General features: G+C 36.4%; 1 protein-coding gene across 1 annotated transcript in view; it reads right to left on the bottom strand.

Annotated features, from left to right (window-relative positions):
* LOC134535296 (uncharacterized) overlaps positions 1–27,101 on the bottom strand; it is a 75,008-nt gene that overhangs the window by 30,839 nt on the left and 17,068 nt on the right. Inside the window, exon 5 of the mRNA XM_063374363.1 lies at positions 24,610–24,751. Coding sequence (XP_063230433.1) covers positions 24,610–24,751 — 142 coding nt within the window. The remainder of the gene's footprint in view (positions 1–24,609; positions 24,752–27,101) is intronic.

Genomic DNA, 27,101 nt, shown 5'->3' on the forward strand with positions numbered 1-27,101 from the left:
AAATATTCAGCAGCACTCTAAAAATTGCATTGAGAATTATTTTATGGTAAATGAACCATGAAACCAAGGTAGCTCTTCTAAATTTGTTTATTAAATAGTGCACTGCATATAAAAGGTTCTGTAACTCTATGATATTTTATATCAATTACATGAATACTAACTTACCCGAAATTACTAACATTTCAATGGTTCTTACATATATAAAAAATTTTCTTAACATATCCCTTGTTATAAAAAAATGTTTTTGATAGTGAAGGACACGAAAAGTGTGAGTCAAACAATATAAGCTTAAAGAAGTGTCTATAAACTTATTTTATAACTACGATGGGCGTTAAAAATAATCAACGCGTATTTTTTCATCAGAGCGTTGCGAATGAAATTTTCTTCGGATTCTTGTTCAGGAACATGCAATATTTTTTCTTCCTCGTCCTCGCGTTACGACAGCTTCTTCCTGGGGGCGTGGCGTCTCACACGTCAGGAAATAACAACTGCACTTCCGGTCGTTTTGTATGCGGCTGGAATAAAAAAAAACGTTTGCTGTTCGCGTTGCGCGAGAAGTTAACTGGTTGAACGTAGTAATTAAAGTAACCGCTAGGAAAGTTCCGTTTTCACTCCGCTCTTGAATGGCGAGGAGAGCAGGTAATGAGTCGGGAACCACTTTTGTAAATACATAATTTACGACCATCAAGTCGATTTGTATGGTGGTTTGGAGACCGTGCTAAATTCCTCTATCGTTTTAAGTCTTTAAGTCCTTCCTGATTTATTGGTCTACACATTTCAAAACTTACGTAAACCAGAAAGGAAATATCTACTGCCAGACGTCTTGAGATCTCTATACTTAATTAGATGGTGTTCTCATGAGCAACTCTGTTGCACTTTTACCTACTATAGTGTATAGGTGGAGAAAACAAAATTATCCAAAATAATAGCATGCGTGAAAAACATTATGTATGCCATTATATCAATAAACATTGAAGGCTATTTTAGCGTGTTACAGTGTTTTGCAGTATGTTAGGTACTACGTTTACTGAATTCAGTGATTGAATTGGCTGGAATTGGTTTACGTTGCAAAGATAACTTGCCAATTGGATTAAATAGCTTTTTAATCATGGTATTTTACTGTTTTATATAATGAAAATAAATAATTATTAATATTAATTAAAATATTTTCTGAAATATTTTTAGCTTAAAAAAATCTTTATTTTTCTCTGCCAGTGGTCTTTATCAACACGTTTTTACTAACTCGCTTTCTTGTCTGTTTGTTTGTCTGTTAGGTACAAATTTTGGTATCGATATTAACTAACTTCTCGATCAGCTAAATACTTGAAACTTTAAATATAGCTCAGAACTGGATGACAATGCAATATTAATCCACTTTCTTAGCTGTTTTTTTGTTCACCTGTGTGGTACAAATATTATTAGGTGAAATTAAACTTAAAAACCTCAAATTTGCCACATATCTCTGACAGAATCTCATCAAGATGTTTAAAATAGATTGAAAAATTTCACACATACACACAAAATTATTTTAAAAATTAAAAAAAAAAGGTTTTCAGTAAACCACTTTTTAAAAGGGACTAAAATTATAAAATTATTTCTTCTATCACCATAGTTTTATAACCCCATTACAGTTTGTCCTGAAAATTTGTGATTGTGAATTTTTAATAGCTATGAAAATACTTGTATGATTAAAAATTAAAAACGTGAGGCGCATGCATTAGCAAATTGATGCATGAATAGTAGTACATTTTGGTTCCTCCTGCACCAGTCTTCAGGCTGTGGATTCGGATTGTAGACCGCCATATTGTATTTTGACGCACGACATCCATCTTGGTTGATCTTGACCTTCAAAATTTGCCCAAAATGACCCAAAAATTGCCAAAATCTGCCAAGAAAATCCACAATGTGTCTGTCATCGGAAGTTTGATTTGTTTTGTTGCACTGCCTTAACAAAACTCTTGTTCCTCGATGATGGAGCGTGCAAACGGCCATTGTTCGTTAAGTATATAAGGGCCTAACGCCTGTTCAACAACACCTGTGCCGCGGGGTGTCGTAAAGCCTATGTATGTGTGCTGCAATGTTTCGTTAATTACAAATATATATCATATATAAAACTAGTGATGGGGTCTGCAATTCCTCAACTTCTCAAGTATTAGTATTCGAAAGATTTGATAATTAACGAAAAAGATCGAAGAAAAATATTTGAGGAAGGTAAATTTAGAAACGCAAACACAAATCCCTCTTGCTGTCGATGCCTGTATTATTTTACTGAACAGAAAATTTTCAAAGCATTTTTCTGTTTCAGACCAGCTACAGTGCTTTCAAAATGTGTCTTTTTTTCTCGCTTCAGAAAAGATTTTTTGTGACAAAACAAATGAAAAAATAGTTTCTTTATTCTAAACAAATAATACGTACAGATTCTACCAAAAGTTTAAGACCACCATCACTTTTCACATGGTACGACTTTCGACTGATACGTACTTTTGATGTAATTAGCATCTAATAATTTTTTTATTTTTCTATGTGTAAAAGTACACATTTTGGTGAAAAAACAGTTGAAATATTCCGATTATTTAATTAGTTACAATTACTATAAGAAAATAGAATAAGCAAAATACAGAACATTTTTTACCCAATATAATATTTTACAACTAATTGTAATGGCTGTACGCAGTTATTGATTTTACACAACATGCATAACACTCTAAGGAAACTATAGCATAATTGGTGGCAATGAGCCAATCGCGAAAATTACATTTTTTTGGCCGATTTATCACTTATGTCTAAATAAAAAATAACAAATATGTTCCTATCAATAGTTTAAGACCACCTTATCAGGTACGAAAATATATACTGTTACAATGTTTTTCTACATTGATACCACTGCAATTATAAAATAAGGGAATATTTATAACACTATTATTATTAAAGTTTTTAGTAATCTATTACACCTCCTGCAGCTTTAAGACATTCTTTTATTCTTGTAGGCATACTGCGAACGAGATTCTGGCGAGCCAGAGAAGTTATGCCTGACGCAGTACGTAGTTTATAATTTACTCACAATGTAGCACTGGTGTACAAGTTCGTATCATTAGTGTTGCAGGCATGTTAATAGAACGTTTTTACATTTGTTTACAGTCGTTTGTGATACTTCATAGCAATATGGGCAAAACAAGTGTCCCAAACAGTGTGAAGTGGCAGATCATTGGCATGTTAAAATGTAACAAGAGTCAAAGAGAAATAGCTAGTGTTTTGAATGTTAGTAAAACGTTCGTAGCACAAACAATAGCAAAATACCGGGACAGTGGTGAGGTGCACGATCGACCTCGTAGTGGTAGACCGAAGACAACGTCACCTAGAGACGACCGTGTACTTGCAAGACTCGCCAAACAAAGTCGGAATGCATCTGTGCCAATACTGGGAAAACGACTGCAAGAGATATGTGGTAAGAAGGTGTCAGCAATAAAAAAAAACGCTTCAAACAGCTGTGTCCAGGAAAAACAGATGGATTTGGTGCGCCAGAAGAAAAATTGCGGAATGGAGAGATGGGGAAAAGTGTTGTTCAGCGATGAGTGCCGCTTCGAACTCTATTCACGCGCCGCATTCGTGTACGCCATACACCTACTGAGAAGTTTCTTCCCGAGTGCCTCTCTTCCACCGTGCAACAGAGCGGTGGTTCGATCATGGTGTGGGGCTGCATATCCATGCTAGGGACAGGCTTCATTCGGTTTCCTGACGGTTCTATGGATTCCAAAGAATACATTGAAACTATGAAGGATGTCATGCTGCCTTCTGCACACTAACTTCATGGAGGATATTTCGTGTTTCAGCAAGACAATGCTCCTTCTCACCGGTCCCGCATAACAATGAAGTGGTTCGAGGAGAATGACGTCACACTGTTGAAATGGCCAGCACGAATCCCGGACTTAAACCCCATCAAGAATGTCTGGAGTTGTTATATTGGAGCTTAACTAGCACAGTCACGACCAAACAACATACACGAACTCAGAACCATGACTGTAACAATTTGGTCAGAGATTTCCGTAGAATATTGCCAGAAACTCGTTCGCAGTATGCCTACAAGAATAAAAGAATGTCTTAAAGCTGCAGGAGGTGTAATAGATTACTAAAAACTTTAATGATAATAGTGTTATAAATATTCCCTTATTTTATAATTGCAGTGGTATCAATGTAGAAAAACATTGTAACAGTATATATTTTCTTACTTGATCAGGTGGTCTTAAACTTTTGATAGGAACATATTTGTTATTTTTTTATTTAGACATAAGTGATAAATCGGCCAAAAAAAAAGTAACTTTCGCGATTGGCTCATTGCCACCAATTATGCTATAGTTTCCTTAGAGTGTTATGCGTGTTGTGTAAAATCAATAACTGCGTACAGCCATTACAATTAGTTGTAAAATATTATATTGGGTAAAAAATTTTCTGTATTTTGCTTATTCTATTTTCTTAAAGTAATTGTAACTAAATAAATAATCGGAATATTTCAACTGTTTTTTCACCAAAATGTTTACTTTTACACATAGAAAACAAAAAATGTATTAGATGCTAATTATATCAAAAGTATCAGTCAAAAGTCGTACCATGTGAAAAGCGATGGTGGTCTTAAACTTTTGGTAGAATCTGTATATTTTTAATTTCAAAATAAAAACTCAGTGGTTTGTATGTTTCCTCATAACTTGAATTTCTGTATTTGTTATCATATGCTATTTAATTCCTGACTTTTTAAATCTATATTTGGATTAGAGGCATTCGTTTTAAAATATAATTCGATATTTAAATGTGAGAAAAAAAGTGTAATCGACCCAGCGTTGATTACTACTTAATGTAAATATTTCATATCAATTTTAGCAAACATTGTTAAAAGTCGTTAAACTGGCGTTCTATTATGCGGCACATTGTGTAATCTGGCAAAAATCGAGCTTGAAGAAAAGGTACCACCGATTTCAAAACATTTAGGTTATAATTGCGAGGTTAAAAGAAAGGTTAACAAACGCTGGCTTAGCGTCTTGTTTATATCAAAGTGATTAGAGGCGGGAAAGTTTTTATTATGAGGATGGAGCAGCTACAGAAATCATCGGTGCGGAGGAATAAATGGGAGTGTCCCGAGAAAACCCAGCGATTTTTGATACAGCCCGCCACATTGCCAGAAAACCTAAGTTTCGCACCAGTCCATTCCAATCCCTCGTTCATGCATGTTCGGTTTTTTCCCTTTTTTTTTTTCACGGTCTCTTTATCTAAAATCAACACATTGAGGATTTTAATTTTAAAATCGATTTATAGCATTTTTGGTTAGAAGTTTAATGTTGATTGGTTAAAACACTGGTCATTCTGAAGGAAAGTCACAGTTATGAAAATTAAGCATTCAAATTTAAAAAATGTTAGGTGAACCATTTTAAGGAGTAGTTAAGATTTGATGTAAATATTAAAAATTTGTTATATCAGGAGAATGATCAGTTAGGTTAGCTACATTAAAAATAAAGGACCAAATATAACATGATCAATTGTCATTATTATTTTATAGTTTTTGCCATGTAAATAACCTAACCTAACCAACTGTTTACACGCTTTTGCGGCATTTTTATTGCTATCTTACCTAAACAACCATCTACACGATTTTTTGTACACCTATCCCTCACTTAGCACAACTTATTCGTTCCTAAAAATGCTCGCGTTATTCGAAATCGCGTATTCTGAAGCATTAGTTTCCATAAATAGCAAGGCTAATTTATTTAATGTGTTCCAAAATTGTGTAGGAAAACATACTTTACGTAATATAAATGCGTTGAATAACACTCAACTATAAATATGTCACACCATTTATCTTTATATGCCTCCCATCGCACTTTGTATGACAAATACGTAACTGGAGATACGTGGTTAGGTATGTACTTTATCGTCAGTCGGCTGGCTGACTTGCCCATCCTGGCGTGACCAACTCACGTCGTGTACCTTTCCAAACCATCCTTTACTGACAGTGAAACCGATATTAGTATCCGGATAATTACATTTTAATTTTTGAAAAATTAAAATGCTTATTTGCGTATCACCTCCTGGTTCACACCAATCCTGTCAGGCCCATGATTTTTTTTTTTTCATTGCAACATTCATTTAACAACCTTTTCCATGCGAATCATCTGATCATTTCTGTCCCGGTATATAATGTCAAATATATTCCTGCTAGTACAACGAACCGCATCAGGCTTATATAAACTTTTGGTAAGAGTCTTTAGTTCGTATGATTGTGCGCACAGATGACTTGCTTAAAACTAAAGTGCGACCAACATAAGCGTGGCCTTCATGACAATCTGCACGCCGTTATACTTCTAGTTTTGTCTCAAATACTTGAACACGATGCATTAGGAGTGATCAAGCACGTACAGTTACCAGCAGCTGAATGAGCCGACGTTGCTTTTGTTTGAGTGAATTCCCTGCCACTGGCTAGACTGAGTTTACGGCCCGGTTAGTGGCCAACCGACAACGGTACGGCATAGCAGCATACGCGCGGACGTAAAAACATTTGGTCCTTTACACTCCATAGCCGCAATTTAACTTGCCATAACTGATGTTTGTACTACAGCCGATAGCGTAGACAGACCTGCGCGCGCATCTCTTCCCCCCTTGTTTGGCTAATTGTATCTCACGGCACATCTGTTGTTTACAGAAGTTGAAACAGACTTCGTGGCGTCGTGTTCGACATTTTTTTTTCCTGCCGAGATTTCGCGCTAACTGAAATTTACAGACGCGCTATCCAAGAATGGGCAGTAAAATTCACATCGTGCTAAATGAATCCGCGCAATCTGAATACGTGCTTGGTTATTTTTAATGTAGCTTGACACTTCTCTAATTTCTTTGTCTTGTATTTTCCGCGCATATTTATCCTATGATAGATGCTATCGAAGTTGCACCAGCGAACGGCGAACATCGGTGAACGTCGGGACAGTTCGGATGGACTGGTGTGAACCTTAGGCTTCCCCACATTTGCACACACACACTCTATAGCTTCTTACCTCCATGGTTGATTGGAGGTTCGAGACTTGGAGTGGTTGTCTGTTCTAAAGTTGAAGACACTCTGGTTAGCAATTGTTTAGCAAACCAAACCGTTTGATCTATAAAGGCCAATGGTAGGTGTTGGTTTTTTATTTCTTACATATTAGCTCTGGGTGTACGGCATTTGATTAAAGTAATTTTGAGAATGCAACAAAGGCCAAGGAACGGACATATGTAAAAACCACGGTGCTGTCATCTGTGGTGGACAGCGTGAACCAAAAATCACAAAAACTAAGGAAATATTTAATTTGTTGAAAATCATGTCCAAAGCCGGGGTTTGTTACTTTTTCAAATCTTTTCCACTTTTATCGGGCCCATTTTAGTATATATATTTTTTACCTATCGCTCTGCAAATCGAATGATTCGATAGTCTACGTAGCTGCTCCGGTAGCAAATTCTAGCGGCGGAAACTACGTGTGGAATCTACGTATAACTTGCTTTCAGAAATGTAGTTAAAAATGCAATTTGCGTACATCTATAAAGCTCAGCATTTTTTTAAAGAATGTTTGCGTTAAATTTCGTGTCCGTGTTTCGCATCATAAGTCTATTTGTAACATGAAACACATGAATTTGCTCGTTACCAAGGTTAGTTGTTACACATCTCTGGCTCACATATATATTTTTTAGCTGTTTTTAAGTTTTAATTAATCATTTTAAATGTTAATGTCTGATACAAAGATTTACTGAGGCATAACAGTGTAATTAATTACGAATGGTAAAACTGTAAATATATTAATACATACTATAGCGATAAAAATTTGAGTTTAATGATTCATAGGTGCTTACCTTTCATGATCGTAAGTCTAATTACCCTTATAAGAGAATTTTTCATCACTATTTAAGCTTTCGAGTCTGTTGGTAGTACCAAAATTGAATAGCATTATGACATACGTGCGGATCAGTGTGAATCTCTCGGCTTGTTGACGGAGGACGGACGGACGCGATGGATCATTGGGAGTCTGCATTTACCTCCATTGCTGCAGGTAGGTTTATTTTCTTGGACATGTTCATTTACCTAGACTTTTTTATTTCAAAAGAAGAAGAAAATGTGTATATGTAGGTGCGAGTGCGGTGTGGAAGTGACGCCCGCGCAAGGTACAAGGTGGGGAAACTTGCAAACAAGCAAACAAACACGCAGGGTCATGCAGGCTCAGATCACTCACTTAATGAAGCAACCCCTGGCAGCCATTTCTGTCCGACTGACGGGGCTATCACCATCGCCATGGAGGACCCAAGGGCCGAGAGCCTGGCATCGAACCCCAGAGCCGGCGAATAGTGCCGGGCGACGGAAGCCGCCCATAAGCTCCTGGTGTGAAGAAGGTCTTTTCGTTTATGTGGATAGTGAGTTAAATGAGCCTACAGAGCTGCTAAGCAGCGAGTTAATATTGTGTCCAAGAGGGTTTGTTTTGTTAAAGTTATGCTCGTTGTGTATTTATTTTAATTTAATGGGGAACTAACCCATAATTTAGTTAGCTGAAGAGCTAGCCGCAACTATTCCACTTTATTTTAAGTTTTTATTCAACTTAAAGTTTGTTTTAATTTATTTATTTTAATAGGTGATACTTTTGTCTAAAAGTTGTGGGCTAGATATTTGATTTACTTTAATGTGTATTAAGTACTAGGTGGTGTATGAATTTCGAGTTTCCCAAGACCGTAGGCCACTGACCCTCTCTCTTTAACGGGGGTAAGGACTAGGCCGGCAGAGGGGACGAGTCCCTCGACCACGGCTGGCTCGGTGTGTACCTGGGGCGGTGCAGCACTGCAGCTAGCATTTCTGCCAGCGCCAGTACTGCACCAGCCGGGATGGTTTGCTGCTGGGAGCATAGCCATTTCCTGGGGCATTCCTGCTTGGCATGGGGCTGGCTCCCCGCAAGCTGTTCACCCTGGATGGTGATGCCTTCCTCCAGGAGGGAGTGGCCTCTTGTTCTGAGGTGAATGCCACTTGGTGGTGGCTGGTAGCACGCCCTGCAGCCGGGCTGGTGATGCGCCAGCATCGCTCCGGGGCGTGGCCCGCGTAGTGCCGTGGCGCGCTCACAGCATCTCGGCGCCGGCCCCTCTGCCACCCTGAAGGGCGACAAAGTTCCAGGCACCATCTTCGTCTGCGGTCTCCTGCGCAGATGATCCCCCCCCCCCTCCCCCAATCGTGGCGGGGGCGGTCTGTACCGCCACGCAGTTCACCTCCAGGGGCGGCGGTGGCAGCCTGTCGGGGGCGGCGAGTAGAGCAGTCAGCTGTGATAGCAGCTGTTTGGATGCCAGCCCCCCGGTCGTCGGTGCGATGTGTTGGCTTGTGTCTTCTTGTTGTCCGTCTGCGTACTTGCTTCTCGGAGATCTGGGGCAGTAAGAGCGCGGTGCTTCGGCCGCATATCGTGACAGGCAATTTTCGCACTCAAGGACAGTGCGATAGACCTCCCACGAGATGTATTGCACTGGGGTCGCTGATGTTCTGACGGCCCGGCAGTGGAGCGACAGTCTGGGATCATCGCTGACTAGCTTGTCGAGGTGCTGCATGCCGGCAGAGTCCCACATGTCGACTAGGCTGAGGGCTCCATTTGGTGTGTTGGGCGCATGCACAATCGTGGGCACTCCCAGGTCGTGGTCTTGGGTCTTGAGCCTCTGGCACAGTTTCTCGCGAGAGGAGCACCCATCCAGCACAGCGTCAGCATGCAGGGCTCTAACCTGCGCGCGAGTCCCTAGTCGGGCGACTTTTTTGGCTTCGACTCGGTGTCGGGGCTGAGTGCCTGGCGACTTGCTGTCATTGTTCCGCCGAGTCTTGGGGCGCGGCTGGTAGTCAGTCGGCATTTTTGTGCAGGAGCGAAGGCGAAACGCATCCGCTTCGCACCGCAGCTGCAAGGCCCTGCAGTTCGCGGCGACGGGCCAGGTGTGCTTGTTTACGTTCCGTTCCGCTCTTTGGCGTTCGAGCCGCCACGGGCCCGCTGAAAGGCGCGGGCGAGCCGAACGCCGATGGCAACGCTCCGGGTGGGCGGCGAGCGAAGCTCAGCAGAAGCGCGGCGCGCGAGGAGGCAAACCAGCAGCCGCTCGCCGAACAGAGAGAGACAGAGAGAGAACTCCCAAACAACCACCTCGTCCTAATAAATCATATCGTCTCACACTCGCTCCGTGAAAGGGAGAGGAAAGGAATGGACCGACGTCTCGAATTAGAGACCGTGGAATCGAGATGGATGGGTGGGGCGTAATCTGCTCCGACACCATTAGGAAACAACGCCTACAAAAAGAAAATCCGCGCATGTAGTTACGCAAACGCGTACGTTAACTTTAAAAATGTGTAATTTACTGATATTGTAAAAAACTTTTTCTAAATCTAATGCAAAAATATATATTACGTTAGGAATTAAAATAATGAACGACTTGATTTAGGGAAGAGCCAACGGCCGGGTGAAGCGATACTGTCAACTGTGGGATACAGGATGTAAACAGCCAATGATTATGCAATAAGTTATGTCGGAAGAGTTGTCATGGACCAAATCATTATTAATTTGAATTCATTCTAAGATGTTTTAAGGATATTGGATTGTTGAGGATTTAGGTAGCAAGAAGCTTAAGAAAAATAGAGAAAAGGTTTAATTTTTCTGCGATGTGTGAATAGCGACACGCGTTAAGGGGCCTCCCTAGTAAAAATTTTTAGCGCGGTGGGCCACTGGCCACGTGCTACGGCCAGTGGTTGGGCGGGGCGATATACCTGAGCCTGTCGCCTGCGCCGAGGCGGCGGGGGGAGAGGGCGTTTCAGCGAGGGGGGGCGGAATAATGGGAGGGTTGTCATTGTGTGGAGTCCATTTACTACTTATACCTGCGTTATCTGCGAACAAGATCGTGGCAAGAAAGGTGACTGTTTTTCCCTTTCGCTACATTCAACCAAAAGGATAATGTTCTCGCATTGCCTTGCTTGCTTCCTGACAGTGTTTATTAACTTGAAACATTAAATTAGTGTTGCGATCCAGTCCATATCCATGAAATGCAAACAATCGTCAATTCTGTTTAAAACATGTATTTTTATTTTTTAATTAACGTTCTACATAATTAAGAGATTTACATACATTACAAAAAATGCCGTCACCAACAATCGATGTGTTAGCTTGTGTTTTCAGGGGGGAAAAAATGCAAAAATTATATCATTAAAAAAATTTCCAACATTATACTTTCGAACTGACATTTGTGTGATGAATGGTTTTGCACGAACATTATGCTTTCATTCATAAAAGTCTTCCGCACCGCGACGAGAAATCACGTCCTACTAATAATTGAGTAATAAAACTGGGAATAAAATGATGAAAATAATATTAATTATTTTTACTCTTAGACACAAATCAACTTTTTAAATCGAAATAACGACAAATAAATTTTTAACTTACTTCCTGAATAAAAAGTGCATGTCAAACTTACTTTTAAATTCTGTAAAGAAAAAAAATGTCAGGAACAAACAAGTGTTCCCACCAACGACACATCGTCAACTTTGTATTCTAGGGTTCACGTCATATTTAGTTACACTAAATATTACTGCATATTATTATTTTCTGGCTCTTATTACATGTTTAGCATTTTATTTAATTTTTCATATTTTTTTAATGACTTTAACGTTGCATAATATGATGAATAAGTATACACGAATGAACTGGAATCCCGTTTCGAGTTACATACAGACTGTTCACTACGAACAGTGTACATTTCTTAGCTGTTGCAACAGCGGCCTACAGGTGGATTCAGACTGCAGGCTTAGTCAGTCACGCTGAATCCACCTGAGTTCAGATTTTATCGAAGACAAGTGCGGGTGGTATGGAAGAACTAAGTGTGCACTGACTGTTGTGCTCAAGGTGTCAGTGAAATGTATAGCTGGAATCACGGGCGAAAATTTGTAGGATTCCCATGAGGCCCACGGGATAACGTGAAGATTTTGCAAATGCAAGCGGGCCCCCTCAGACGGACTTTTTTATTTCAGGGAGGTTCGGGCCACCCTGAGATTCTCCCCTCCTCCCGGAATCTACGCATGCAGCTGGAATTAATTTTTAGCCAAGTACGTCATTTGGTGCTGTATTTAGGCTGTCAAAGAAGATACGAAATATGGCTGCTTTGATAATTGACGATAACTCCTTTTTATTGTGGAATAGTACCCATCTACAAAGAAATCCCTAAATATACCACCACTACTGTTGGGGATTTTCTATACAAACTATCAAAATAATTTTGGTTTCGTCACTGTCACTAGCTATTATTGTATCATACGAAAACATGTATGTTTTGTGTATTAATTTACGGTACTCATCTCTGTCAAAAAAAAAAATATTTTTCGATAATAGAGTGTAAGCAAGGTAGAATACAATGGCTAATTTTAAAATAAAAATGGAATAAAGTATTTTTTGCTTGCAGTAGTTCAAATTTTTGAATTAATTTAGTTGTTTGTTTAAAAAACCCTTCTAAAATCAAAGAAACTACCTACTTCCTAAATAGATAAATAGTGCTTTAAGATCACACGCTTTCATAAATATTTAAACGCCAATATTTAAAATGTAGATTTCACATAATGATAAAATCTTATCTATTTTCATGGTCACGCCTAATGGAAATAATACACAACAATTCGTCATATATGTTTTCTATGCTTTTAATAACTACTCTACACATGCGCAAATTTCAATATACATAAAACTGAGGAACTCTGCATTACATTTCTAATCTGTGTACGACACTAACAGAAATTGAAGCATAAAACAACATTTTAATTTTTTAATTAATAAGTATTTCATCAACGTGAGCTTTGCTTTCATCTCAATGAAGCCACTCTACATAGAGGAAGTGCACATGTATTCAGTCTTAACATTAGACCCTCCGGATCACAGAGTAAACGAATGAATGGAATTCATAACATTACGCAGGGTTTTAAGACATATTTTCCCTTCTACTCAATCGCAACATCTCACTTAGCGCGTAAAATGGTTTCAGTAAACATAACATAAAAAATATTCGCCCCATGTACAGTAGAGGAAACTAAAATGTTTGGAACACTGTAAACTAATTGTATTGTCACTTCTGTAGTCGCTCGAAGTGGCAAACTATGTATCTTTGTTCAATAAAACGAAATATTAAAACAAACAAACAATAACATTACGTTCAGACAATTCGTTACGTGAAGTGAATGTAATAAAATACACAAGACAGTTACACACACCATTACCAAAACACAATCCCATAAAAATCATAATATTACATGTCGACTTAAAATTATTATTATTCACCATGATAATTTCTTGCGGGTAGCCAGCAACAAAGGGACACAATTTTAATTCATTTAATTAACTTTGACCAAACTTGTAAAACCTGGCATGAGCAAAGTAAGCTAATTCACAATTTTATTTTGCGTCACAATATTAAACATCAACTAGTAATGAATTAAGAGTATGCTTCGCTTGGTAGAACACCGAATATAGTCATCTCCAGGTATTAAACTGAATTTTGAAAGAGGGACTCAAGTTTCTGAAGAAGTTGTTAACTTTCCTGATGATCCATCGACAGTTCGTAAACGGTCTCATCGTCGGGATGTCGAGCTTGGGACCTTTTTCCTCACCATAGACCCGTGGTCTGTTCTACCATTCGCACAGCTATCCCAACCTATACAAATAGCCTAGTGCTACTACTCCCGTTGCTTCTATCATGGAGCTCGCCCGCAGTCGTACTTCCCTATCCAGCCTGCGTAATACACGCGTCCTACCTGCTAGCCGCCAAGAACGCGTCCATTTGTGAAAAAGCCTCACCCGCCAACAATACTAACTCATTAATTATAATATGCAAAACATAAAAACATTACATATGCGATAAAACAAAATTTGCTGCTGTCATAAGCCGAAGAAAAAGAATCAATTTGAAATATAACATAGACAGATAAATCTAAAATGGAGTTATCGATAGTAATGTTTTAATAAACACAATATTATATGTCGTAGGGGAAGGTCGGGCAGTACCGGACACCTTAGGTTTTCTTTTAATAAAAATATAACTTACTGCAAAAAATGAAATGTACATATGTCTCTGGAATTGTACTTTAATTATTTATAATGCCTAATAAAGAAAATGGGCCAAAACATTTAGAAATATTAGTATTTTACATTTGAACAAACAGTGGTATTTGGAAGTTTCAGTAAACTGGAGGGTTATATCGGACAGTCATTTCCCCTTCAGATTTTTACAAAATACCGCCTGTAAATAACATTTAGGTTTTCTTACAAACATCACACTTATAAAATACAGCATCCCCTTCAAGGTCAGCACAGTTTTCATGTGCCCATCCTTTACATATGGTACATTGTATCCAATCCTCACTGAAATTTTCACCGCAAATGATACAGTCAGTAGTCTCTTCGTTTGTTGCACATGGAACTTTTGGTTGGGGTGTTCTATGCATTGATGTTTTTCTGAGATGTTTCCCTTTTAGTTTCTTAGTGGTTTGCGACTTTTGATTCACATTCAACTTGCATCTTTTTGCTTCAAGCTCATTTTTGTATGGGCTAGATGTTAGAACTTCACTTCTGTCTCCCCGTCGTTTTCGTGAGGCCAACTTGGCAACTGCACTGCTAGGAAGTGGAGAAATTTGTTCTACTACATTGAAGGCTGAAGTGTGCAGTACAGTGCTTTCAGAACCTTCCATTCTGGAGCATGATGGAGTTGACATTTGCTGTGTTGTTAGACCTACTGCTTGATCTGAAGTTGAAGGCTCTGGTGAACTCTGTCTTCGAACACACGGTGGAGATTCTTCTTGAACAGTGATTGGTAAGTCATTCAAACTAGTATGGAAATCCAAGTCTGTGAATATGCTACGGTTGAGTGGGTAAATTCCAGTGCACATGAATGCTGATTGAGCGAGTTCCATTCTGCAGACTTTTGCTAATGCATAGTTAACCAGTCCAGCTATGTCCTTGAGAGCAATTTTCAGCTTTGGATATTTTCGCATCCACAAAGAACATGCTTCATTGAAAGCATTCTTAAATGGCTTCATAACTACTCTGTCCAGTGGTTGCATTTTGTGAGTTGTATTAGGTGGTAAACTCAGGATATGGACGTGGTGGGAACGAGCAAACAGAATCACTTCTAAGTCCTTGTGACTTGAATGACCATCAACAATTAACAGTGTAGGGTTCTTTTCACTTGGCACAACTCGTTCAACAAATAATTTGAACCATTTTAGGAATCCATCTTTGGTTATCCAACCACTTTGTTGTCCGTCAAACACACTTCCAACAGGAGCATCTTTAGTGAGATCCTTATCGATGCGAACTCTGGGGAAAACAAAGAGTGGGGGAACAAACATGTCTCCAGAAGCATTGATGCATAAGAGAACAGTTACATTTCTTCCTCTTTCGCCTGATGTTAATTTCCCCACTTGTTTCTTTCCCTTTATTGTCATGACTTTCAGTTGATTGTTGTGAACACAGGATACCCCAGTTTCATCTGCATTAAAGATCCGCGATGGACTAAATGAATATTTGTCCATTAATTCAGTCAGCTTTTCATAAAACCGATCAACTTGTTCTTTATTAAACCCTGCAGCTCGCTGCAAACTTGTGGATTCTGCAGACCTTAGGCTCAAATCGGGGTGCCTCTTCATGAACTCATAATAGAAGTCTTTCCCAGCCCTCTCTTTTTGCTTATTGAAGCGATGATCAATATTTAGGTGTTCTGCCAAGTCAAAAGATAATTTAAGAAATTCATCTCGAGTTAATGGCATGAGTTGTCTATCTAAAGCTTTAACATGGTTGTATAACTGCTCCTCGTGTGCATCACTGAATGTATTACTGAAAGTACCCATGTGTGGTTTCATAATTGCCTCATTTCCCGAACCAAGTTTAATGAGTCGATCACCTAGTGTACTCTTCGGAACAGAAAATTGTTCACTTGCTTCTCTAATGCTCATTTCTTTATTTATAACATGCTCTACTGCTAATTTCATATCTTCTTCTTTCCACCTTCCCCTTCTTTTCTCCATTTTCTGCAAATAGAAAGAATACTTGAATCAGAATAGACGGGAAATTACTCTACCATTGTGTCCGATACCACCCGCAACCGTCCGATATAACCCTCCAGCAGGTTGTCCGATATTACCCGACGGACATGCCATCGAAATTACGTCATAAAATATTTAGTATTTGTCGCACACAGATGTTACACTGTATGGTAATATATAAATGGTTAGTACACAAGTTACTATACTTAAACTTATAAATATCTTACTTGTTATGTTGTAACAACCCGGCAAAGTTATCTTCGTGCAGAAGATCTTGGCCTAAAATCAATAAAACGTAGCACTACTCAACAAGCAGACAACGCACGAACTCATAATGGCGACACTGCGTGTCCTTCACAGAGACCTACGAGACAAACGACCGACTGGTGCTGCCCCTAGCGCGCACCTCTGGAAACTGGTACTGTCCGGTATCACCCGCTGTCCGGTATTACCCGACCTTCCCCTATTACACTAAATACGTGTTCTTACTGACAACCGAATTTAAAAATAAATTAAATTACTTTTTTTTTCTTTTTAAACCATAACCGCATAGAAGAAACAATACTTTTGATACAATTTTTTGCATAACTATACGACAGGACTAAAAGTACATTGTACGTAATAAGTATTTGCTTAAAGGAATTAATGCTGCAGAATATACGAATAGATTCAAATGCATAGAATTTAATATATTGTCAAATTTATTTGGAAATATGCATGTAACAAAAGATTGAATTTGAAATGAATTATCTGTTTTTAACTACAAATATAATTTTATCATATCTCAATTTCATTCAAACTTAAGAGTGTCATTTTCAACAACAAAATAGCCACAACTACACTTAAAAATATTTTAACTTGATACTTACATTGTATAACTTTTGATGAAATTAAATGTTAAGAGGTTCATTTAAGTTTGTAAGGAAACATAAATACAACGTTCAAAATAAATAACAAAAATTTTGTGTAGTTAGGAGCTCCGCATCATGCAAATAAAGGAAAGTTAAACTTTTCAGTATACGGCTGCAATAATTATAGAGGAAAATGTTATTTATTCTTTACTTTTAATTCCCGTTTGGAGAAAATAAATCGAAAAGTGCTATACCGAAAGTATAAAGTTGAAGTTCAATATCGCTTGTCAAGTAAGTTCAAGAACAAAATTAAAAAAAAGAAAATTTGTTTTCTTGAATCTACTTTTTTCAGAAAAGTATACATACATACAATATTATTATATTATAAAAATAAAATTTTTTAGTCCTTAAGTATAAATTACTGAAATATTTTTTAGTTAATTAATTTTTTCATGCGAAGAAGTATTTAATTGTTAAAATCACGAGAACATAATTTATTATATTTATGTATTCCAAAAGCTTATGTTAAAGATCGACTATATGCTATTCAATTTGCCCAAAAATTTTACTGAAATAGGAGAGCATTACAAAAACACAATTTAACTAATGTAGGTATTATAACAATAAGTTATGTTCATAAACTATATTAATGGGAAACAAATATTTATCATTTAATGATATGCAACTATTTTCCTTTGAGGTAAAAATTGAGGTATATTTAATGTAATAAGTAAATCCTCTCATAAAATTTACTGAAACTAATATTCTTCATTGTCCGTCATATTATGATTCCAAACAGTTTAAATCAACTGAAACATGAAATAAAATAGTAAGGTTAACCATGAGGTGTGGAAGAAATTAGAGATCACTTTGTAAAATGTTTTAAAAATTTCTCATGAAATATTGTGATTATTATGTTCGTACATAATGTAAAAAAAATTCAATACATGAAATTCAACACATACTTTGTATTGAAAGTTATTAAACATATATTTTAAAAACACATGTGCGTATCTAAGTCTAATTGTTATGTAATACATGATGAACATTACCGATACAACTTCCCTTACAAATATTTTTCACCCAAAGATAAGGCCGCGGACAAATTAGGTATACACGCTGGTCGCACGAGGAGCTGAAATAAGTCATATAAGAAAGCTGTCCGGAGTAATTCTTTTCAAGCCAAAGCTAAAAGTAATGGATGTTGTTTGTCTAAAGCAGGCAGTGAAATGACATACAAGTTTACAGAATAGCCATATAAGATCTTTGACGCTTCTAATCCCGTCAGTGGACTGTACGCGAAGAACCAACTGCATCATGGCCCGCCGCCAGTTTTATACTTACGTATGAATACACTTGTAAACGTTGGTTTGTATATTGTGTGTTGTGTATGTTGCCGACATCGATAGGTATTCTTTGGCAGCTCGATGTGGATTCATTCGAACACGTTTGCGCTAAACACGACATATTTTTACATGAGAGTGACATCGCGCACTGAAAAAAGTTGCAGGTCTGTAACGCAACAGTGATACAAATATTACATAGTTCGAACATTTTCTGGAGAACGACATTCACTTTGGGTAATGCTAAGCTACTTGATAGGTACCCTTTACCCGCTTTAAAAGTGATAACTTAAAAAAAAAGTGTACATGAAAGCAGACTCAGCCATATGTTTATTGCTGTTGTATTTGTCATAAACCTACCCTACGTTCAATACAGCCTGTAAGTAGAACCATGTTTTTTTTACTTGTGTACAAGCTGTGGTTGTAAAGCGAATTTATATTCTTAGTTAACTAACGTCTATCATAACATATTTGGAATAAGGCTACCTTAATTTTTTTTCTAGATTGCTATATTGTTATATATATATATATATATATATATATATATATATATATATATATATATATATATATACATATATATATATAAGTATTACTTAAACGGAAATATCTGTTAATAAAAATAAATGAAAAAAGCATGAAAGGTTAAGGATTATTTTTTTTCAACAACAAATAATTTATGGTTTAACTGCTTTGTGTACTATATAAAAACAGAACAAACTTTCAAAATTTCAAAATTTCTTTGATTATCCGTTATAGTTATGTTTGGTTTTAACTCATAAATATTTAAGTTGATTGCCAACGTCACGAATGTACAATAATTTATTTCACACCGCTCTGGGTAGCAGGTAAAGTAACAGGCGTGCAATTTGATCAGAAACGCGTTCTACTTATTCAGGCCCTTTAATTGGGCGTGACGGACCATGTGCCAAATATGTAACAATTATAAGTAGGTGAAGTATAAAAAAATAAAGAACTTGTATGCAAAATAATGCATCTAACAAAAATAATTTGCAAGGTTCTTTCGTGGATGTTGTAATGTGTGGGCAATATTTACTTAATTTTGGTTTTTGGATAAATTAATTGTGGTTTAAAATTTTTTTGTATAATTGCTGTAAAAAATTTATTTCCTGCCCTTATTAATTAATTGAGGTGTAGAAATAAGTTTATCTGAAAATTTACGTCATCTTTATTAAACATTGCCACTAATTATACTTTTTAACTTCAAAATAGTTTTTGAATTTTGTAATTAATAACGTACCATCCATAGCTACATATGTGAGCGATCGGTCACTGACCTCATCTTCAATCCTCCTCGTGATTCCTGCGCCAGGAGGAACATTTACATAATTCTGACTAGCTTATTTAATATAGAACTTCCCTAGTTTTTATTTTTTATTTATCATTCCATGAACATTTTTAAAACAGTGCAGACAATCAGATATCTATCTAACCAAAAAGCATAGCAAAATGACATTTAGTTTTCAAAATACGATTTTTCTTTTAATTTAAGATACATTTTATATAAAACCTACATTTTTAAGTATCAAAACTTTTGTAAATAGTTAACCATTTGGTTAATACCAGTATAAAATTTTTCCTTGGCGTTGTAAGATGTGTAAAATCATTTTGGAAAACTAAAATAATTTTAAAAAATATTGGGTAGTATAATAATTGTTTCTTGAATTTTTATTAAAAATAAAAGGAAAAACAATGAAGTGTATTTTCATGTTAAAAATTATATATAAATTTTGTCGAATTAGCTAGCGAGACTATAAAGCCACCAATAAATAGTTTGTAGGACAACTTTCAATGTGTTGATTGATTAGTTTCAATACTTTATTTCGTAATACATGATCTAGTATGGTAAGCTTTAGGATATTTGTAGTTTAAACAAAAGCAATGTTTTAGAGATACACGAATATAGTCACAGAGTAAGTCGAGCACATGGTACTGTGGCGAGGCACACTAAAAGCAATTCTGAGAATTTCTTTCGGTCACGGGATTATCTTTTACCGGTGCCGGTTGTGGGTTGTCTCCCTCTCACGCACGCACGCACGCACACACAGGTAGCCTGCCTCCCCTCCGGGAACGGGTTCCTCCACCACGCTACCTGAGATGTGGCCTGCGAGCTGGCTTCGCCGAGCGGCAGCACGAGACGGTGGAAAACTTTCAGGATTTGCAGAAATTGTGGAAAAGATATCTCGGAATTCAAAGCGATGACTATATGTTTTAAATACATGAATTTCTTCAGAAAAAAATTATCTTTTTTTCTAGACTTGTACTTTTTTTCTGTCATTCTCCTAAGCAGTATAAAATGGCCCCAAAGTTGGACAAGTTGGTGATTTTTTATTTCATATTTTGATAGAAAAAAACCAAAATGTAAAAGTATACAGACAATTCGTGTATTATCTTCTCGTGGGTGAAAAATTTTCAGATTCGTAGTGTCGATTAATAAAGTCCCATCATTATTTTAAAAACATAGTGTTCCGCTAACTTCTGATGCTACTAGGGAGGCCCCTTAAGGACGTGTTTTTCAAAGCATGCTGCTTTCCACGGCAAATAAAACGAAAAGACCAGATTTATTTATTTTCATGAAGAGGAAAATCCTTATGATTTTGAAATCCCACACGCACACGTACTATGCGTTAAAGCAGGACACGTTGTTTTGATTTAAGTTTTGTGTCGAAATGTTACAGTGTTTACGTGTTCATTGTATGGAAACAGTTGGCTGATTACTAAAAAAATATAGTTTACTGCAAAATATATCGCCAGTAAATTATTCAGAAAACCCGTATGACTTTGACAATGCAAGTTATCCTTAAAACTAAAATATATTGTATTTTATTTTAAAGTATATGACATTGAAGGTAAAACAGATTTGTAATGACTTGAACATCTGTCCCACATAGGCATTTAAATGTAATTTTAACGAGCATACCTTGGATATTTAGTATTTCCTTCTTCGCTTCTATAGCGTTAAATATTCATAACTCAAAAATGTTGCCTTCTCTAAATTTGTTTACTGAGAAGAATTCTTAATTGTGTGAAGGGCAATAAAGTCCAGGGAAATGGTGAGGTAAAAACATTAAAACCGAGAAAAAATATTGCAATAAAATGTAATAATTATAATCGTAAAATTGAACTCAGAAATATATTTTCCAAATTATCTCAATTTTTTACGGAAAATACCGCTACTTTCTGTAATTACTATTCCTAGGCCGTGCTGCAGATGTCGGCATGTGCAGTTTTCACAATTTAGCTGCGTTTTTATGCGGCTTATGAAATGTATAATTATACTATGTAGAAAAATTAATGCCTAAAAACCTTACAAACTTATTTGCTACACTAGTTTTGTCTATTACCGAGGTGTGTTACATCCAATTAGATAGTAGTCACAGACGCGACTGCGCGAATGTGGCAGGCCATGTAGGCTGTCCGTATAAATACATGGTTTTAATCTTACTCAAAGTGTTTAATTTTCATTGATTTAAATGTTAATTTCCCTTAAAACCGGAAAGTGTCTTTGTTCAGAAAGTAGTTCTCGGACATGAGCACTTTTCTTTGTTCTAGGCCTAATTACATTTTATCTGAAACGAAGTTTTCTGCGTTGGATGATTTAGTATTTTAGGCGATGTGAATGTAAACGTACTCAGCAATTAACTTTCTGTCGTCTGCAGTGACTAAGTGTTTATAATACACACGCTAGTGCGCTGAGAGTTTTACTTGAGCGATCTTTACTACAAATTTTATATTTCATTATTTAAAACGCTCATTTTTTAATGTGTAAAAATTAACTCTCACAATGAGGGCCGAAAAAATATTGTACAATTATTTAAACGCTTTAACGGAAGAATATCAAATGCTTCCTTGCGATCATACGCAGCGTTAGGGATCAAAGCGACTGCTTTGTGTCCCACAACTTCCCTCTCCACGTGTGTCACGTCACGTCCGTGACGTCAGAGGGCGGGTACCTCAAGTCGTCCTTTGTAACCTACAGAAACAGCGGTTTTATCATGGATTCAGCTGACTTGAAATTACTAAGGAATATTGGAAGAAATATAGATTTCATTTTATCCTACACACAACAAAATAAGACAGATAAATACAAGCATGATTTTAATCCTGGCCCACTATCAAATTTTGTCCCTGTACTACGCTAGCCCAAAATTTTAATGTTTATAAGTATTATATTTATACTAAAATAATACATCACAGTGTTGGATGGAATACTAGAACTGGTTTATATATACGGTATATTGTAACGATTTAATAAATCGTCGTGTAAGAAACTACTTGGGTTCGTAAAGGATAGCCCAATTAAAGATTTTACTACCACACAGTTTTATTTATTGCCACTATTAACTTCAATAACAAATAATCTAAAAATTCCACATAATCAATTGCACTTAAAAATGTTGCTTCCCCAGTCCCTCGTTTTTACACACCGCACACCTCGCTGGGCCGCACCTCTGGCGCAACTCTCGCCGCAGCACCCCTCGTGGACCTCCGTCGTGTGACTCTGTCGCCGCACTCCGCCGCCGCCGCACACTTCCTATCGCCGAGGATCAACTCGACGCTTCGCCCGGAACTTCGCTCGGAACTCCGCCGCGCCCACGACACTATTTCCCGGAACTAAACTCTCCGCCCTGGAACCTTCGCCCAGGGACTTCGCCGCTCTATCGCCCGGAAACTCCGCCATGGGAAAACTCCCGACTCCACTGAACTGAACTCTGAGGCCGGCGTACTCGGCTTATATATCGCAGGCGCCACTTCTAGAAATCACGAGCGCGGCTGGGGCCAGTAGCGTCATTCCGCGCCGACCCGGCGCGAGAAATCTCTAGACACGCGTCGGCAGCTGCCAGGTGGCGCGCGAGACTCCCCAGCTGTCAGGTGTCAGATGTCGCTAAGATAAAGCGTCGCGCGGGGAATGGTGGGCTGGAGGGAGGGGAAACGGCGACCCAGGTGCGCGCGGCACTTCTCACGTTGCGGCGGCAGCGTGACGTCAGTGGCCGTGTGGAGCCACCAGCCAGCTCTGCACCTGCACGTCGCAGCCTTGCTTATGTTTCGTAACTATATATATATATATATATATATATATATATATATGTGTGTGTGTGTGTGTGTGTGTGTGTGTGTTAAAACAGTTGTAATTTTTAATTACATTAATATTTTTTTACTTGCTCAAAATTAAATTTCTGTGATCATTACATCACACATTTGCTTTTTTTTTTACAGGCATGGCTCCTAATCTCTGACCTTAACATTAAAATTATTTTAGTTATTTTCCTTCATACCCAGTTTTTATCTCCCATATTTTTTTCGCTATTTTAATAATTCGTTAGATGGAAAAGATTCTGATTGGCTGATCCCGTCCAAAATCAAACATATTTTAGAACCAGGTTTGTACACAAATTTTTAATGGAAAATCAAATCATTCAGCTTTTCAAACCAAAATATTTGTTTACGGTGTCGTCATAACCCTCCAAAATTTGTTGACTAACTTTAGAAAAAGGCCTTGGAAGCTAACATTTGACAGCGTGACAGGCGTGACTTCAGTGTTGGGTGCTCTGTAAATCAATAAAACCATATCAGCCTCGAAATCTGCAGGAATTGTTATAAATAATGCCATACTGTTGCTGTTACATCAATAACAGTAAAGCGTGTCACTCCAGACAACAATATTGACATTCTTGTCTGAAAAACAGTCACGACTTTTGAACACTACAAACAACGTATTTACACCAGGTTTAGATTTGTTAACGTTTGATTACCTAAGGGTATGTTCTTGCTAATTTTATTTGTGTATAATGTTTAATTTTAACCCCACTTTACTCTTGGTAAGTGTTTTGTTAGGTTGTAATGATATATACATAGGAAAAGTATGATTGTTAACTCGTAAAATGAACATTTATTTAACTTAAAAATGACAAAAAAGTTCTTGTTTTATTGGGCCAGGATTTCCAGGACTTACACCATAAGGAAAAAGTCTTTATATTGACCTAGTGGGACCAACTACTTCAACTACTTTGATTTTAGTGTTATAAGTAATGCAATGGTCAACTACACGCATTAATTTTATGCAGTAATCATGCGCATTTAAGAATCATGCGCTCAGTCGGGAATATAGTCTCTTTTATGAGCATGATAAATAAAGTTAAGAACTATGCTATATCATTATTAAACACTCCATTGATGCACTCTCTTAAAATTTTTGAGAGTTAGCCAAATCATTCTTTTATATCTTAAATAACCATAGATATATTTTGAAAATAGTTATTTAAATAAATTCTTCAGTCCACTGAGGAAAAGTATAACTATTCATTGGTGATTAACTTACCAATAAGTATGAGTCCCAAAAGGACAAACAGCTTATCAACTGTGTCTAGTCCCTGAGATATCTTGTATATGAAGAATATAACTTCTGCTGTCCATGTCAACGCGTACACAAACAGCCAGATCAAAAGCAACGTCGATTTTTTCTGGAAAAATAAATAAAATATTATTTAGCAAATTTTTCAGAATTCCTTTACTCAAAAGTGGCATAGTGTTCGTATAAAATATATACTTAATATTATTATCATATAAGATTTAATGGATAGCTGCCTCAGATATTCAACAGTGCAGTTCTTTATTTAAAAAGAATAGAAATTCGGGATAAAATACTTTTTTTATTATTTTAAAAGTTATTGTCTAAAAAAACTCGAGAATCTTTGGAAAATATACATTTTTTTATGATTTCAAGACTTAAAGAAATAAATTTGATGCAACTAAATATTCATAGATTCCCAGCATTTATTATGCAGTTAGTTATACAGAATTAGTTTTCGGGGGTTCATTTTAATGAATGTAAACCAAATGAAACATAATGAACTTAATGTGTATCTATGCCAGATCTATGGGAGGTTTGAAGCGAAAAATATAGAACTAAAACAATATTCAGCAAAAAAACTATACCGTAACTAATATATCGTTTTTTTTTCATACAAATATGTTCATTACTTAGATTTTAACCAAAAAAAAATGTGTTGCGCACATATCAAGCTGAAATGATTTATTTTGCTATTGAAAGTTACTGAAACACTGATAGGTTTCGAATCAGGGTTCAGAAATTTTAATTTAAGGGACATTTAAATACGCAATATTTAAAATCACAAATTGTCTACCACAACGGAAAAAAAATATTTTTGTCTTTAAAGCAATTTGTTTGAAAAAATTTGATTATTTTGCTGCGAATTTATTTTAATAATGTACAATACTAATTATAAAAAGGTAAAATACACTTAAGAAATTATTGCAAAAAATAAACCACAGGAACTTTAGTTCTTGCTAGGTTGGCAACTCAATCTTATTGTGATACGGATCTTTTACCACAGAATGTATTTACTGAACGTACTTCTCCTTGACGAGAAGCTTGACGTAATGATATACGCGTGAGTATACTAGCGTGAGATGTATTATTACCATAATGAAGCGACGACTATAGTGTGTCTCACCCTTACTATGCATTTTAATAAGCATTTACTCTCTCTTTACAATGCAAGATTAATGCCATTAGCGCTGTTCCCTTTTCGGTGTGCTCTGTTGCCAAGAATACGCCAAAGAGTACAAATGTTTTAGACTTAACTTTATAAATTAATATTTTTCTTTTTAAATATATCTGAAACTTTGTATTTTCTGAGATTTTCAGAGATGCCATTTCTTATTTTATTTCATCAAGAGAATAGTCTGATAATAATCCACTTTAATTTATAAGGAGATGTAACTGACAAACGCCATCTTGGTTTCATCTGTTTTTGTCAACAATTTTACATCATATATTATTTAAAATTTTGGCTCTGTTTCAGCACAGAAAATAATTTTATGGAATAACTAGTTATTAATAGTGACCATCTATTACAAAATAGATTCTCTTGTGAAATAGTAATTGTAATTTTGTATTAAACTAATTTTTTCAAAATAATTATGATTTTTATATGGTCCATAGAAAATATTTTATGTTCTTATAAATACCAACTAATAGTAAAATAAAATATATTAAAAATTAATTTAATAATAATATTAGGTATACTGAGATAAGTTTTTTAATCTTAACAAGCCGGCTGGATCAATCTGGCAACAGATTGATCAAATAAGTAAGCATTATTAACAGCAATTATTTTCAAATGTTTCGATTGTTTATTATTTATTTCGGACCGACCTAAAAAAATTTTTAAATGATAACCAATCAACAATATAGTTTAGCTGTCTTTGGGAAGGGGAAAAAAAAGTTTCATTTTGTGTAGGGGTGGCCACGTCTTCATGATTAGGTACGTGGTAAGTATGTGAAGTCGTTTTCTAAAAAATTGACGTCCAAAACATTGGTTGTAGCGTAGTTTTTTCATTGCAAAAAAAATTATGGATTTTATTTATGAGTGTAACTGTTTTAACATGGTTATTCTTATTCATTATTACTAACAATAATCTGACTTTATCAAACACCATTTTCGCAATGCTTTGGGCGAAACATTATGGTGATGGCCAGGTTTAAAAGTGACTCCAACTACGTCACAGCATGCCGTCATCTGACAATTCCCTTAACCAAGATGTGGTTATTGTATCATTGCGTTTTTTTTAAGTAACATAAACTTCACACCTTCTAAATATATAATGCATCAGTGAATTTATTTGCCTAAAGAGTGGAGTTTATTTAAAATAAAAAGGGGGGTTTGTCTGTAAAGTCGGTTTACAGACGATAATTTTACGTGATAACGTCATAAGAAAACATTAATGAAAAATTTCTTACTTTTTATTTTCAAATATTTTTTACAGTTTTTGCAAATTTAATTTAAA

This window comes from Bacillus rossius, chromosome 8 (genome assembly GCF_032445375.1).
Source record: "Bacillus rossius redtenbacheri isolate Brsri chromosome 8, Brsri_v3, whole genome shotgun sequence".
NCBI lineage: Eukaryota > Metazoa > Arthropoda > Insecta > Phasmatodea > Bacillidae > Bacillus > Bacillus rossius.